General features: G+C 39.3%; 2 protein-coding genes across 2 annotated transcripts in view; one reads left to right on the top strand and one right to left on the bottom strand.

The window, feature by feature from the left end:
• The window catches only part of FANCE (FA complementation group E), a 25,479-nt gene extending 16,593 nt beyond the window's left edge, over positions 1-8,886 (top strand). Inside the window, exons 7-12 of the mRNA XM_087719959.1 lie at positions 484-559; positions 1,990-2,056; positions 2,688-2,813; positions 3,845-3,954; positions 4,862-4,887; positions 8,748-8,886. Of these exons, the coding sequence (XP_087576085.1) occupies positions 484-559; positions 1,990-2,056; positions 2,688-2,813; positions 3,845-3,949 (374 nt within the window). The 3' untranslated portion in view covers positions 3,950-3,954; positions 4,862-4,887; positions 8,748-8,886. The remainder of the gene's footprint in view (positions 1-483; positions 560-1,989; positions 2,057-2,687; positions 2,814-3,844; positions 3,955-4,861; positions 4,888-8,747) is intronic.
• LOC148044648 (uncharacterized) lies at positions 8,686-16,455 on the bottom strand. Its single transcript, XM_087720771.1, has 7 exons — positions 16,337-16,455; positions 14,688-15,052; positions 13,296-13,700; positions 12,967-12,997; positions 12,038-12,135; positions 10,110-10,344; positions 8,686-8,939 (listed from the first exon to the last, which is right to left on the bottom strand). Exons 1-7 carry the CDS (start codon positions 16,453-16,455, stop codon positions 8,759-8,761), a joined length of 1,434 nt encoding a protein of 477 aa, XP_087576897.1. The 3' UTR covers positions 8,686-8,758.
• Positions 16,456-16,744: the final 289 nt, after the last annotated feature.

Genomic DNA, 16,744 nt, shown 5'->3' on the forward strand with positions numbered 1-16,744 from the left:
TCAGTCTTGGGAACTTTTGCAATTGTTTAAAGCACTGGGCTAATTAAAATGGCAAAATATTAACACTGCTGTACTCCCTGTCATATCTTTTGTAATACTTTTAGGCAATTTCCAAATCAGATACTTATATCATCTTGTAAAGTCATTCCACCCATTATTGTGTCAAAGCAAGGATATTGTTACATCAATAATAGCTGGATTAATAATTGGTAAATGCTAATGGCAACTAGTAGGTACTAGCCAGTCTGGCCTGACCTTTGAAACTAAGTGTGATTGGTTGTGGCTAGAATGTAGATGGGAAACCAACTGGGAATTTCAGGGTTATTGTTAAATCTGGGAAGTTGAAATAAATCCCAGATTAATGCAGTGGGAAACCATTTTCTGAATGTTATTCTTTAGGAATTAAGCTTGACTCCAATGCCTCTACATTTTGGTGATTCTTGAATGATATAAAGTGGATTTCTGAAATCTTGGTTTTTGCAGGCCTTGAACAATTGAGATTGGTATGCAAGCTAATAGAAGAATGTTTGGAACCAGAATGTGTGAGGCTGGTGTTCAGGTAAGTGGAAACACAAATGTAATACAGATAGTCCTCGGTTTATGACTACAATTGGGACTAGAATTGCAGTTGTGACCAGACCTGATTTTATGAAAAACATTTATGGCAATTATTAAGTAAATCCTGCAATTGCAGTCTGAATCACTCAGTTGTAATTATGAACCCATTATCCTGAATCTGCAGGTTTTTCCAGAAATAAGCAAAAATGATGTAAGTTATGGTCATGTGACTGTGAAGTGATGCAATCAATTAAAATGTGAGCCAATTGCCAAGGCAACATTTTACGATGCTTGGAAGTGCTTTGTAGACTGTAAAGCACCTGTTCATAATTCATGGTCATTAAATGACTGGTTGCAAGTTGAGGGCTATCTCTAATGAGACCATGCAATCAAAGACACTGGCTATTGTCTGCTCCAGAATATTCAGTTGCTACTGACATATGCACATTCAACTGAAAACTTTGTTATGGTTTTATATGAATACAGATTACAAACATATCTATGAACCACCTCATTCTTCTTGACCTCTTGTCAGCTTTCAGTACCATTGACCAGTATCTTTCTGGGTTGGCTCCAGGAGTTGGGGGTTGGAAACACAGTTTAGTGCTAGTTTTCCTCTTTCCTCAAAGGCCAGTCCCAATTAGTGTTGATAAGGAATGAGAGCTTGCAGCCCCAGTGCTGTGGAGGGCTGCAGGACTTAAGTGATCTCACTCCTTTTAGCATCTAAGTGAAGCCGCTGGGTGAGATCATCCTTCGACATTGGATGAAATATTATCAGTATACATCTCCAGCGAACTAAATGATACAGTGGGTGCTCTTTCCTGATGTCTGGAAGGGTCTGGATGGGGAACATCAGGCTTCCACTGAACCCTGATAAGACAGAATGGTTATGGGGAGGAGCTTCTCTGTGTCTGGTGATTTTCCATCTTTGGTATTAGATGGGGTTGAACTATGGAATCAGTATGTCATCTGGGATTCCTCCTGGACATACCTGCTCCATGGCAATTGTGCTAAGAGAGCCTTTGTTCAGCTTTGTGTTATGTGGCAATTGTGCCCCCTTCCAGTGCAAATATCCCATGGATGAAATTTCCCTTTTGTAGCTAAAACTTTGTATTTTGAGTTGATTTACAAGATTTTAATAATATAAAAGTTATAATTCTAGGGCATCTTCTGTAGCCAATTTCATATGTGAACCTGAAACAGTGTGGGTGAACAAGAAGCTATGGTTAAATTTGATTGGTCCAGATTAGTTTTCTAATTTGTGTAAATTGAGGAGCACCTACATAATGCTAAAGAATATTTCATCATCTTCTACCAATCTGGCTGATATTGTTAAGAACCATTTTTAATAGTCCTAAATTTGGTGACCAGCAGAACATCCATCTTTAATAATGTCTTTCATTGTTTTGATTCTCCCCCATCTCTTTGCAGTCATATTATAAAAGTGCCATGGACAGAAGACCTTCTCACAGTTGTGCATTCTTTGCTAGAAAGACAGGTGATTGTATGCCTTTAAATCTTCTTAAATTTAAGTAATCAAATAAATTGTATCCATGGAGTAGCTAAAGACTAGATCTCTCAAATCTAGTACGCTGTAGTTCTCTAACAAATACCAAATACAATAAGCCCAACAAGCAAATATATACAGTAATGCAAAGCAGTAACTTGATAGTGAGATGGGCAGCATGTAGCATTTAATAATAGCATTTAGGCTTATATACCAACCTGTAGCACTTTATAACAGCACTCTATGGATAATTTACAGTGTAGAAGCATTATTTGTATGTTGTCCCCAAAAATCTGGGTTCGCCTTTTACTGACTGTGGAAGGATGGAAGGCTGAGTTAACCTTGAGCCCCATCAGGTTCAAACCTCAGGCTGTGGCAGCGTTTACTTGCAATGCTGCACTTTAACCACTACGACACCAGGGGTCTTATATAAATTTTAATAAATAAATAAACCAAAGTCTGGGCTAGTTTAGCATCCAAGGAATCTTCCTTGGGTCAAACGTACTGTCCTGGTGGAGAATTCAGCTGTATAGATTGGTCTCATATTCCTCAAGCAACTGGAACTTACTTTAGGATACTTAATACCTGTTTTACCTCAATTTCTGTTATCTTCTCTTTTCAGGTGGAATTGTCTAGTGAGCTCTTCAATGTGTTGGTCCTTAATCTTTGTCAGATGGCTCAAGCGTTTGAAAGTTCAGTACATTATGCAAAACTGATTCTGACTCTGTTGACCAAATATCAAAATGATGTGAGTAATTACCCCAAAATATGGATCACCCCAACTGTTGTATATTCTGGTATCATTGGTGTAACAAATCTCTTTTAATAACTTACCGTATTTTCACGCATATAACCCGCGGGCAACGTGCATTTTTGCCTACCCCACATAAAAGTGGGCGGGGTATATGGAAAATATTTGACACGAATATTTTCACATCAATATAAAACGTTGTCCAACTGTTGTGCGCGCTTAGAAACCCGTCTTCATGAATGGAACTTCCCCTCCTCCTCCCTTGTGTGGGCGAGCTCATTCCGCTCATCACCGGGGTCCTTTTTCTCATCGGGGAGGGGGGGGCCGGGGCGGTGCAAAATGGTTTCTTCTCCACGGCGCAGTGTTGTTTTTCCTGGAACTGCACCGGCCGTGTAAAAGGGCTCCGCACGGCCGGCGCGCCTCGGGTTCCGCTTGAGATCATCTCGAAGCAACGCTCCCTTCGCGCCGCTTCTCCTCCTCCTTTTCCTGGGGCGGGCGGGAGCGGCAAGAAAACGGGGGCCGCTATGCAGTTTGCAGCAATGGCAGAGCTAGAGGAGGGGGAGGGACGCAGCTCGGGTCACAGCGGGCTCCCTTCGCTTCGCCTCCAGCAGATGGTCGTCGTTCCTCGCTAGCCGGCCAGACCGGGTTATATAAGAAGGCGGGGTGTATAAAAACTTTTTTACATAAATCTTGAAAACCTGCGGGTTATTTGCGTGGGTGGGTTATTTGCGTGGGCGGGTTATATGCGTGAAAATATAAGCATGCAGAGTAGTGCACTTGTTTCATTCACTTTTTAACATTAGTTTTGATCTCTCTTGAAAAAAGAGGCCCTGGTTATTCTCAGTAGTGCAGAATTGGAATTTCTCTTGGACTGTGATTTTTTTAACAGGAAAAAAGTCTACTCCTGGCTACTCCTATGGTTCAGGAACTGGAATGCAGGAAAATGGCAGAGTTATTGAACAAAGTTAAAGCAGGATTTATGATCCACACTATTATGAATTACCTTGTATTTTGTTCTCCCTCTCTAGATCACATTGGGCCACCAGCACCATTTATCATGTGCCCTGGACTTTAACAAAACCATCTTAAAGAAATCTCTTCAGGCTGCATTAAAGAGAGTGGCTTCCAGGTGAAAAATGTAAGGAGGCTTTCTTTCTCCTGCAGTGGCTATGGAATCAAATATGCCTTAAGCGTTTGGGACAATTCTGCTTTTTTTTTTTTTTTTTGATCAATTTGGTCAATGCAACTCATACTTAAGTTAAAATTTAAGTATGTTCAAGATTCAAAAACCGTTGCCTTGGATTGGTATGAGTTACCTTGAGGTAAGAGAGTCATTTCCCTACCCCGAGTTATGAAACGCAAGGGACAGGTGTGGTGAAATGCAATGCAGATTTCAGTGAAAATTTTGAGAAATCTGATTAGACATGGTTATTAAATATGCGATGTAATTAATATATTTGTATTAGAGTTGCTGTTTAATATATGTATTCTGTTCTCTTGCTCTCTATCTCTGATCCAAATTGGCTCCACAACCTAAAATCCCAGATTTCTATATTAATGGATCAGCAGCACTGTGCTGAGAACACTTGATATATAGTGTTTGAAGACATTTAGGAGTAAAAAATAAGGCAACAGGCTAGAAACCGGGGTAGAAATGGCAAACCATTTCTGAAAACATTGCTAACAAAACTGCAGGAAGTTGTCCAGCAGTCACTAGGAGGCACACTGACTCAAAAGCACCAAAAAAAGTGGGGGGAAAGCCTAGGTGAAAACACTGGGATTTGTATACATTGCTTGAAAAGGGTGAAGATGTTTAGAGAATATTTGAATATTCCAGTAATTATTGCAGTAAAATAACCTTGCTAAAGAGCATGTCCTATTGAACACAGTGAGGCTTAATTTCAAGAAAACATGCCATGTAACATCCTGCAACATTCTTTACATGTTTATTCAGATGTGTTCAGACTATGTCTAAAATTGGTAACATCTAATGAACATCTAATGAATATATTAATAATTGTGTTCCTTTTCATCTGTTACTTAAGAACAATGTAGCTTTCTATGAACATCAGTAAGTATGAAAATCTGCGCTACCAGAATTAACAGAATAACTGAGTTGGAAGGACCCTTGGAGGTCTTCTAGTCCAACCCCCTGCTCAAGCAGGAAACCCTATTCCATTTCAGACAAATGGTTGCTCAACCTCTTCTTAAAAATTTCCAATGTTGGAGTGCCCACAACTTTTGGAGGCAAGTTGTTCCACTGTCATGTTGAGTTTCATGTGCATATGATAGAAACATGTTTAAAAGATACATGTTATGAGCAGGTTTTTCATAGAAGTGCCTTTTAAATAACTTGATGTGGTCTGGGGGAGCAGCTTTAAGCTTCTTTTTCCAGTCTTGCTACCTTTTCTGATTATACTAAGGATTGTGACTTACAGAAAGGGATATATTGCTTTACTGATCTTAGCATTTTTGAACGTGTCTCTCAAATTTTGGGTCCTTCTTTGAACAAAGCTGCAAATTGTTCTTCATGATTACAGAAGGGTGATCCAAAAGTAAGTCCTAACTTGATTTTTACGCATGCATCCAATATAAGCCCTACCCCCAAAATAAGTCCTAATTAAGACCCCGCCCACTCCAGGGTGCATGGGTAAAAATTAAGCTAGGGTTGGGATGGGGAGAGTGGAGCTGCTCTACTATTTACCTTTGGACAGTTGCAGCCAGGCCTCGCACACCTTGGCTCATTTCTTCTGCAGTTTGCAAAGCTTTCTTGAAGGCCACTGTAGCTGATACAGAGCTTCGGATCGATCCAGAGCTCTGTTATTACTGCAAAGGCCTTCAGGAAAGCCTTGCTGGCTGAAGAAGTTCCTGAAGGCCTCTGACAGCGAAAAGGAGGCTGGGGGCAACACGTACAAGTGAGGTGAATCAGTGGATGATACACCACCACCATTCCTGAAAATAAGACCTGGTGCTTTTTTGGGGTAGGGGAAAAATAATACATGGTCTTATTTTCGGGGAAATACGTATCACTTTTGAAATGAAAATAAAAATAAAAATATTCACATCTAGCAAAATTCTTTTGCGGATATGTATGGTGAGGATTCTTACAATCTCCCCTCTTTGTTGAGGGGAGTATATACTTAGAAAAGTACAGGTTACAACCATTTGCTCAATAACTGTTCAAATTGACAATGGTGCTGAATGAGGGGTACTTAGAACCAGTCTTCAGAGTTTTGGGTATTGCGGCATCCCTCTAGGGTCACGATCTGGCTGCTTGGTATCTGGCTTGCAATTCTGATGTTGCAGTGAACCGCAGTCATCTGATTTCCAACAATCTGTGTGGGCTTCCAACAAGCAAAGTCAATAGGGAATTAAGCAGAAAGATGGAAGTTGCTTGTGCTCCTGCTACTTTTTCGCCTACCCATGCTCTGTTGTGCCTGCCTAGGGAATTCTGGGAGTTGAAGTCCTCCAGGCTTAAAGTTGCCAAGGTTGGAGACCCCTGCTCTGTAGGGTCTATGACAGTGATGACGAACGTTTTTCTATTTGGGTGCCAAAAGGCAGCTCGGACGATAGCAGCCGCGGATGTGTCCACGCCCATAATGCAATGCCATCCCCCCGCACATGCACGCCCCACCCCCCACCCCCCTGTGCTCCTGAAGTCCCTGGACTTTTGGTAGGCCCGTTAGGCCATTTTCTACCTTCCCCAGGCTTCAGGAAAGCCTCGAGCCTGTGGATGGTGAAAAACACCCAAAGGGCCTACTGGAAGTTTGGAAACTTCTAGTAGGACCGTTGGGCTGTTTTTTGCCCTCCCCAGCCTCCTGAAGCCTGGGGAGGAAGAAAACGGCCCAACAGGCCTGCCAAAAGTTCATTTCTGAACTTCCAGTAGGCTTATGGGTCCGTTTTTCGCCATCCACAAGCTTTGGAGGGTTTCCTGAAGCCCGGGGAGGGAGAAAACAGCCTCCCCCTGCCCTCCGGAAGGCCAAAAATCAGCTGGCATAGGGCAACACCTCGCATGCCTTCAGATATGGCTTCATGTGCCATCAGTTCACCATCACGAGTCTATGATAATCCCTAACAGTACCCACTACCTGTCTGTAAGTTTTAGAGCCTGCCTGTAGCTGTTGTGCCTATTTGCCCATGCTCTGTAGCACCTGCCTATGACAGCACTTGCACACCTGCCTGCCCCGCCATGGTACCCAAAGCCGCTTGCCTGTGATGAAAGATGAAGAGCCTCCCCTTTCCCTACCAGCTGCCTTATCCCTTTATCCTTTTTTATATAGTTTTTGCATATCTAAATACATTTCTGGTATCAGAACTCAACTGAGGAGACTAGTACATAAATAAAAAAACATTTTCACTTCTTACTTACATACCTCATTTGATCCCTCCTATTTAGCCCTAGCTCACATTCTATCTGAATAGATGCTATAATTAAAGGGACATCATTTCAGGAAAAAATAACTTTTCTTGAAACATATATAGATTTAATTATGCAGTAAAGTGTTACATAAAATAGTCCATGTCCCTTCCTAAGCATAGATTTTGCTCCTACAAGGAAGAACGCTTGCATAAACATGAATAATTTTAATAGCAATTTAAATACAATCCAATACAATCCAATAGCAGAGTTGGAAGGGGCCTTGGAGGTCTTCTAGTCCAACCCCCTGCCTAGGCAGGAAACCCTATACCGTTTCAGACAAATGGCTATCCAACATCTTCTTAAAGACTTCCGGTGTTGGGGCATTCACAACTTCTGGAGGCAAGCTGTTCCACTGATTAATTGTTCTAACTGTCAGGAAATTTCTCCTCGGTTCTAAGTTGCTTCTCTCCTTGATTAGTTTCCACCCATTGCTTCTTGTTCTACCCTCAGTGCCTTGGAAAATAGTTTGACTCACTCTTCTTTGTGGCAACCCATGAGATATTGGAACACTGCTATATACTATATAGTATATACTATATTGTATGTTAAAATTCACATTAAATTTATTAAATTTATTTAATTTATTAAAATATATTAAAGCATCCATAGAATGGAAGATATTTGAAGCTTTTTTAAAGAAAGGACCAAAAGAACCTCAGTCTATGTGATTTATTCACAGTGTAGTTTGTCTGTATGCCCTCTAGTTCATTCCAGATGTCTATTTTTGTTTGTTTGGTATTTCTTTTTATTTTTATGCTATTTTAAGGCCTAAGCTAGTTTTTGTCTCTCTTACCTCAAAACCGTGATAAAACAAACCATTACCCTATTTTTCGGCATATAAGATGCACCAAGGTTTTAAAGAGGCAAATTTAAAAAAAGTTTTTGCAGTCTGCAGACCTCCCAAAAATGGCCCATTTTTCATCAAATAAAGGGCATTAGGAAACTTATAGAGTGCTCCTGGGGGCTGGGGGGGCAAATTTGAGCAAAAACGGCCCATTTTTTGCTCATTTCTGCCTTCCCCAGCCCCCAGGAGCTCTCTGAAAGCTGCCTACAAGCTATGCACAGCCATTTTGGTGAATGGGCAGGGTTTCAGGGGGCAAAAAAAAAATACTGTAATCAGTGTCTTAAGATGCACCCAGATTTTCAGCCTCTTTTTTTGAGGGAAAAAGGTGCGTCTTATACTCTGAAAAATACGGTAATTATGTTCAGTAGTATAGGCCCACAGAAAAGCCTCATTTGAAGAATTGGGACCCAGCTCTCTACATTTAAGTGGTTTCAAGGTTGTATATCTTCACACAGCAGCATTGTAAACTGGTGCAGTTGTTTCAGATAAAGGTACTAGAGGACTTAAAATCTCAGCTCTTAAAATTATAAATTAGTCCAACACTAAGAAATTAAAGAAGTATCCTAGGAGACATCATAATTCTAAACTCAATGAAATTCTCGCCATTGGAATCCAGGTGTGCAGAGTGAGAACTAACAAAGTTTATTTTATTTTTGCGCCCCAAAAGGTGAAACGTGATTAAAAGAAGACGCTTGCATATTCCACAGAAGGAGAAAGTGAACTACTTGAAGGAGAAAGTGAACCACTTGATTCACTGGAATGTTTGTAGATATTTGATCTTAATGGAAATGTTGATTTTCCAATGTTGATATCTATGCTTGATTCGGGCATCTTCACTATGGAATATATTGTGTTCATTCTTCATGCAAACCTTTGGCAGTGTTGCCTTCATGAATCTGAACAGACAAGAAAAGAAAAACACCCTTTTAAAATTAATCGCTTAACTGACCACATTCCATTTTAAATACTATACAAGGAAATATGTATATGCATTTGTATTTTTGTTATGGACTTGTAATTTAGTGTGTACATATGTTTTGGTGTAGCCAAACTAACATGTTTTTAAAAATAACTTACTTGAAGTGCTGTCACGTCCTGAGTCTTGCTGGGCCATGACAGAAATCAAAGTGGGAGCAACTTTTTGCCTTCCTCTTACTGTTATTCTATAAAATTACATTCCTTAATTAAGAATGAGAGCAATTGAAGGCAAGTATGTGTGTCCCAGGATAAAGTTGCAGGATTTAAGGAGGGACCAGAGGTTTTGTATTCTGACCTTTTGAACTCATGCTGGAGCACATCTTAAGAGAACTTCTCTCTAGCAGAATGTGTGCTGTTCTGTGTGTGATATTTATATTGCCAGTTGTATCCTTTAAGATATCGATTGGGGTGTGTTAATGGCTGACTTTTAAGTTGTTAGCTGTCTTTTGCTTGAGCTGTCCAGCCTTTGCCTTCAAATACTTGATAGCCTGGTGGTAAATCAGCATTTCTGTTGACTCGTGGGGGGGGGGGGGGGCTGTTTCCCAGATTTCGATCATATCCCTGGCTGTTTTTGTGCCTGCTAGTCCAACAATCTTAGTAGCTGTGAAGCTATTGCAGCTTTTGCCGCTACTAACATTGTTGAACAAGCAGGCACAAAAACAACCAGAGGTCCCAGTGACCGATCCAATTGGATCCTGCATTATTTTTTCTGTAATTTAAGTAAACAAAACACAATGATGTACTTTCATTTCTCTCTCTGAAAAAAGGTTGAATGAAAATGTGTATGTTATTAAGGAATTCACAGAAAAGGCAATTTACCAGCATTCCAACAGCAATGAATTAACTATATTTCCTACAGTCTACATTAAATGCTGGGTAATGAGACATAGGATTGCATGAAATATTTTTCAGTAACTTTGAGGACAACAGTTAGTAAAGTTTAGTACTTAGTTTGAAGTTTAATTCTATATAATGAAAATTGTTCAGGTTTCAGTAATTGTGACATGGACATAATTAGTGAATTTTTTTCTTGAAAGAATTACTGCTTTAATCCAAACCCAAGCCCCAAAATCTTTGCACAATCTTTGAATTGTTTCCAAATATATGAGTTGAGTAGGATAGTAGCAAAGAAAATAATTGTAAAAACTGTAGTACTTGAATAATGAATTTTCTGCAAGGAAGAAACTGTTCATGATCAAAAATTTCCCTCTCTTGTTGAAGGGGATATCTTACCTGTAAGGCTATTGCTCTACAGTCTGGGTTATCATCAAAATTCAGGTCATCTGCTACTATGAAGAAGAGAGTCTCATTTTAGTATATGCTGTAAATATTCCTGCCTTTAGGCCAATTTTCTCTTTTCATTAGAGATATGTAACTTGTAGCCTCTTTCAGATGTTGCTGAACTACAGTACCCAGCAGCTAAATCTCTAGCTCAGTCAATGGTGTGGGGTGTGGATGTTGTAGTTCAGCAACATGTGGAAGAGACTACAATTTCATCTTCTTTGCTGACACATCTGCATCTGGCCCAAGCTGAAAAGCTGTTACAGTTTTTCTGCACTCCATCTCACCTGAAGCCAGGAAGCAAACATGCTATGGCAAGATTCCTGCTGGAAAAATTCATAGATAAATAGCCCTTTTCCAAGGTCAAATCCTTTCTATGTTTTCATTGTTGGAGCAGTTCATATTTGCATTAAGTGAATCCAAAATAATATGAAAGAACATGACTTTAGATATTCCCTTCTCCCCTCATTATATTGTGAGAGATATACCCTATATTGCCAAAAGTATTCGCTCACAACTGAGTCTGATTATGTGGATGGGTGAGCGAATACTTTTGGCAATATAGTGTCCCTTGTACATACCCTGCAGGTCATAGGATCTTGGTAGCAAATTCTGTAGTTTTCTCTCCTACTAATAATATATAAGACAATATAATGTCTACTGATTCTAATGTATTGGTGGATACAGCTAGTCCTCAACTTACAATGGTTCATTTAGTGACCGTTCAAAGTTACAACGGCATTGAAAAAAGTGACTTATGACCACTTTTAACATTTACAACCATTGCAGCGTCCCCATGAACACATGATCAAAATTCAGATGCTTGGCAACGGGTTCATATATTTGACGATTGCAATGTTCTAGGGTCCTGTGATCACCTATTGCAACCTTCTAACAAGCAAGGTGAATGGGGAAGCCCGATTCACTTAACAACTATGTTACTAACTTAACAACTGCAGTGATTCACTTAACAACTGCAGCAAGAAAAGTCATAAAATGGGGCATAACTCTCTTAACAAATGTTTCACTTAGCAACATACATTTTGGGCTCATTTGTAGTCGTAACTTGAGGACTACCTGTACTCTTGGTACTTAAAAAAAAAGTACCTATTGCATTCAACTATTTTGTAAGGATTCTTTTACCTAAAGGATATGCTATATTAGAAACTAGCATACTGTAGCGCAAAGAAAAAAATACCAGACTCTAGTATTGCCTTTATTTTCAAAATAGTCTGGGATTTATTTATGTGAAAGTCTTCCAGAAGGTCTATTTTTCCATCTCTATAAAATAGAGTAATTGTAATCTAAGGGACAGAAGACCTTGATTCTACCCACCTCTTAGTCTTAGCTACATTACATACTTACTTCTTTTTAATAGATGGAATAATGTAGAACTCAACTGATACACAAAAGCATCTCTTGGACAGAAGCCCCAGTTCTTGCTATTCCAGCCTCACAAAGGCTTTTTTTATACTCACAAATGACAATACAGTTTAAACAGTGTTAAAATGAATATGAAACCTCAAAGTCTGTCCAGATAATTTCATCTTGGAATGCAGTTCTCATACTTTCTTAATATCATATGCTATATTTGCATATGCATAAGCTTCATTCATATTCATTAGTATTCTGATGATATGCTATAAAACATGCATGAAAATCTGAGCTGTAGGAAGACAAAAGAAGTGCTAAACATACCTCTCCTCTTTCTCTTGATGAGCACTATGACAACTAATATGTAGGTAGCACAAATTACTACACCAATGGAAGCCAGAATCCAGATAACTTGGTAAACTCTGCAATAATCACAGTTGCATTAATTAAAACAAGTTAATGGTCTATTTGTAAGATTACCTTTGTACCTGAACCACAAAGTTATATTTTACATGGATTTCAGAAGGAAACAAAAAAATGAAAACAGCTTCAACTTGGTAGGACACTACTGGAGTGAAAGAAAAAGACTCCCTACAGACAACTATACTAAATACTCTATCATGAATCTGAAAACTTCCAAGCCATAAAAAATAAGCCTGGGAATGCTCTAAAACAGGGATGTCAAACTCAAGGCCCGCGGGCTTAATCTGCCCTGCGGTATGCTTAGATTGGGCATGCAGGGCTGCTCTGGACAGAGTGAAGGACTGGCCCGTGATGTCTGCCTGCAAAAATGGGCTCCCAATCTCTGTTTTTTGCTGGCACAGCCTCCTGCAACCCTTTGCCAGTAAAAACTGAGCTTGGGGGGGCCACATGCTTCCAAGCTCTGTTTTCGCTGGCAGAGGGTTGCAGGAGGTCATTCCAGCCAAAAACAGAGTTTGGGAGCCTGTTATAGCTTGCAGAGTACTCGGGCCATCATAGGCACCCAACCTCAACGTCAAGCTGGCCATGCCCACCCCAGCCCTCCGAGGTCAAACACAACCCTGATACGGCCCTCAATTAAACTGAGTTTGACACCCCTGCTATAAAATATAACAATATGTTAATGGAACAGGCAAAAATCTACAACTGTATCTTTGCTTTGATAATTATTAAAACTAACTGCAGTGTCTCAAAGAGTGAATAAGTAAATAGATTCTGCAGCAACCACAGTTTCTTGATGAATGTTTTCAAATTGCAATTTAAATGGTCGATACCTTTGTTCATCTTCGCTGGTCTTTTGCTGTTCTGAAAATAAAATCATAACAAAAAAGAATGTCAAAGGCATTGACATCATCATTGTTGGTCTTCATAGATAAGTTTTAAGTTTACCTTAGGATATTTTTTTACATGATGCAACATCTATTTCTTTTTCTAAAACTCCTCCTTTTTTGCCCATCAAGGTCTTAACATGGGCACAAACAGTTGCAGACTAAAGTAGACAATGTACAAGTTGTTGTATCTTGATCTCAGACGTTTCCTGGTATGTGACGGCACTGCCCACGTCGTCCCCCACCCCCTGTCCCAATTATCTGTTAGTGCTCACCTTTTTGAACAATCACCTTGATGTTTCTTAAAGGGATTATATTGAGGCCATCAAGAACCCCAAACCAATATAACCCTGTATCTTCTGATTGAAGAGCTGACATGAAGGCATAAATACATCCGTTTCCCAAATCATTTAGAATGACACGTTGATTTGGTTGTGTAGTGAGACCTTTCCATCCTGATCCGGAGAAGCTTATGGATTTTTCAAGACTGCACTTTTTCATCAGTTCCTCTTTGCACCACACTTTCTTTGCTTGCGCATGTTGCTGGGAACAAAAAATCTTGACACTGAGAGATTCTCCTTGTGTCCTGGTTACTTCTTGAGTCTTCATTCCATATATGGAGGAAGTAAATGGCATCCTAGATATTGGAGGTGATACAGTTTTACCAGACAAGAAATAACCTAGGAAAAGAGTAGTTTAAAAAAAAAAAAGATAAGTTTGGTCTGTCATATCTAGTGGTCTTATACCTTACATGTTACAGCAATGAGTATGCAAAGCATTCAACACAGTAAGGAGAATGAAGCATCTGAATAATTAAAGAAATTTTGACTTTTGTGAAATTCACATGGTCCTTCAAGAATTGTCTATATGTGTATGTGCAGATATAACTGTTTTTGAGCTTAATTAGGATTTTCAATTTAATGGCGTCTCATTAATCGATCTTAGCTGGCTCAGTAAATCTTTCATGGTCTTCGGGGAAAAAACAGTAACTATGAAAAAGGGCATTTGGCTAGGTTTGACACTGGGGCATTCAAGTGGTAAAAATAGATCAAAAGGACCCTGCATTAAACTATGCCTCCCTTTTAAATGTGTACTGCACACATGGCAAAGGTATCACAAGGATAGAGCTTCAATTGTACAGTTTTTTCCCCAATCCATTTTCTTTTATAGATGTACCTGTTCAGAATATTAAATTGATGATGAAAATGATATGCGATAATGCAAGTTATGTTGGTGTATTTTAACAAAAAATGGCATTCTGACAAAAATAAGTAATAGGATACAACAATACAACTGCCACAACACCTGTTCCTTCTGGAGCAAACTAATCTTAGTAGAGGGAGGGGTAGGAACAGAAACAGTCTTCCTGAACTATGGATATATTTTAAAGTACGCCTATATTTACCTGAGGCTCAAGTGAACTAAGGTATGTATCAAAATATAAGATTGTCCATCACAAATTCTCATACATGGCAGACTCCACTCATATGGCTTCTCAGTCTCTATACACCAGAGAAAATATGGTACCAGCATCAATGTCAGACCCCTATATTCTGAAAGTCCTTTTATCTGAGAAATGGTTACACACACATACACACACACACACACACACAGAGCGAGAGCGAGAGAGAGAGACTTACTTATCCACCAATGCTTACCGTGCTCACCATGATGAACTACCAATTTAATTGATTTTATGGAAACCATTTTCATCTTGGCTAGAATTCCAAACCAATATCTCCCTGAATCTTCAATTTGGAGATTCTTCATGAGTACAGAAATGCAACCTTTCACTACACCTTCAAACATGATCTTTTGGTTTGCTTCAGAAGTCAGATATTGCCATCCTAGTTCTGTGGGATTTTTTAGATCTTGGAATCGGCATTCTGTGTGTTGTGTTTCTTTGCACCAAACGGGGTTTCCTTGCCAATATTGATAGGCACAGAAAGCTCTTATTCTGAGGGAGGTTCCTTGAATTAGTACCATCTCTTTTGGACTCTTTCCTGTGTTTTGCAAACTTGCAGTAGAAAGACTTGGGAACAAATAAGACGTACAGGATGCAAAAAGACCTGGAACAAAGACAGTATTGATAAAATTGATAGATCAAATCATTTAACTTAACTCTTGGCAACACAGGTTCTCCATGGGGGGCACAAATCTTTCTCAGCTTCAGCAGGATTGAATGAATGTATATTTGGAATTCTCTGGGACAGGCTGGCCACTCACAGAAAGATGCCCTAAAAGAGGAAGATATACATCCAATCTATGTCTCTTTTGTATATGCTTTGCAGGTGATGGAATTTACCTGCCATTCCTTCTGAAGTGGTCTGAACCCTTTTGCTATATGTGAGTTCAGCTCAATTGTGGTGCTAAAGTGAGCAATGGAGTTTCACATTGCTGACCCCCAAAAGGTTTTTCTCAAAAGACTATCTCAAAAAGCCTCGACAAACACAATGTGTTTTTAATGCATTTCAAATCTTAATTCAGAATCTATATGTAACCTACATGTAGGCTGCAAAACCAACCTGTACTTTCCTCCCTCCCTGCATTTCATTCCAATTTACATCCCACATCAGTGTAGTCACTAAACTTTATGTATTTGTTGAACAGTGGCCCTTTAATAAAATATGTCGGTTTGGAAAGATCTACCAGACTCATCCTGATTTCTCACTACTGTCTAGTCATTACTGGCATGCATTAATAGCACTTTGGTGACTTTTTTTGACAAAAAAATGCTTTATCTATAAGAAAAAAGTATTTGTTGATAGCACTCTCACTCAGCCTGAAAGTACATCTAGCTAAACAGATTTTGATCTCTTAGAAAAGTGGCACAAAAAGTATGACATCCATTTTGTGACCTCAAAATCCTTGCAGTTGATGGGGCTAAACAATGCTCCCACTTTCTATTTTTGACTGAGTTCAAAAGTGTGTATCTTCAGCCTATAGCTGTCAAAGGTACTATCTCATCACTTAAAACTTCTGAAATCCCCTCCCCAAATCATTCCTGGCTCTTCACATGCTGTATGGATTTAGGAGTAGCCCCTAAAGCCAACAGAAGTTGCTCACCTATTTTATCATCTCAGTATAAATCCCTAATATTAGTGAAGTGTAAAAGCAAACTCCATGCACCTTACATGATATAAATGAAGCCTGAGTAGGAATATGTAGAATTAGGTATTTTCCCATTCTTTCTGGAAAAAATAGGAACCAAACCAAACATTCATTTGCATCAATTATTAGAAAATGGATAAGCAGAGCCTCACAATATCATTGAACTTCTATATTGATCAAGAAAAGAGAGTATTCAGTATCATACCTGTGAGCATCAACACTAGTTGGAGGCCTGGGAAAACTTCCATCTTGTAACTGATCTTGAGCAGAGAAGGCTGTGGGTAAATGTGCCCTTGCAGAAAGGAAACAAATTCCCTTCGTCATTGTCACTGTCGGTCTGGATCTGTGTGAAAATGCTTTGCAATGTCAATAATTTTAATGGTAAGTTGTCTGACATGGATTGCACCCAGATGCATCTTAACATGTGTGCATCCAGATTCACGCAGGTGTGATTTTTGAATAGTGGAGTAGTGGTGGAAACGTTCATCCCTTTGAGATACTTTTTAAACAAACAAATCTGTATGCAAATAATAGTGACTGTGTCTGAATAATTCATTCACTAACTCACTCACTCATTCATTCTATATGACTCCGAGCTGCTAAAAAGAATAAA

Source organism: Thamnophis sirtalis, unplaced genomic scaffold (assembly GCF_051295495.1).
Source record: "Thamnophis sirtalis isolate CommonGarterSnake01/CBP01778 unplaced genomic scaffold, rThaSir2_p1.2 scaffold_7, whole genome shotgun sequence".
In the NCBI taxonomy this organism is placed as follows: domain Eukaryota; kingdom Metazoa; phylum Chordata; class Lepidosauria; order Squamata; family Natricidae; genus Thamnophis; species Thamnophis sirtalis.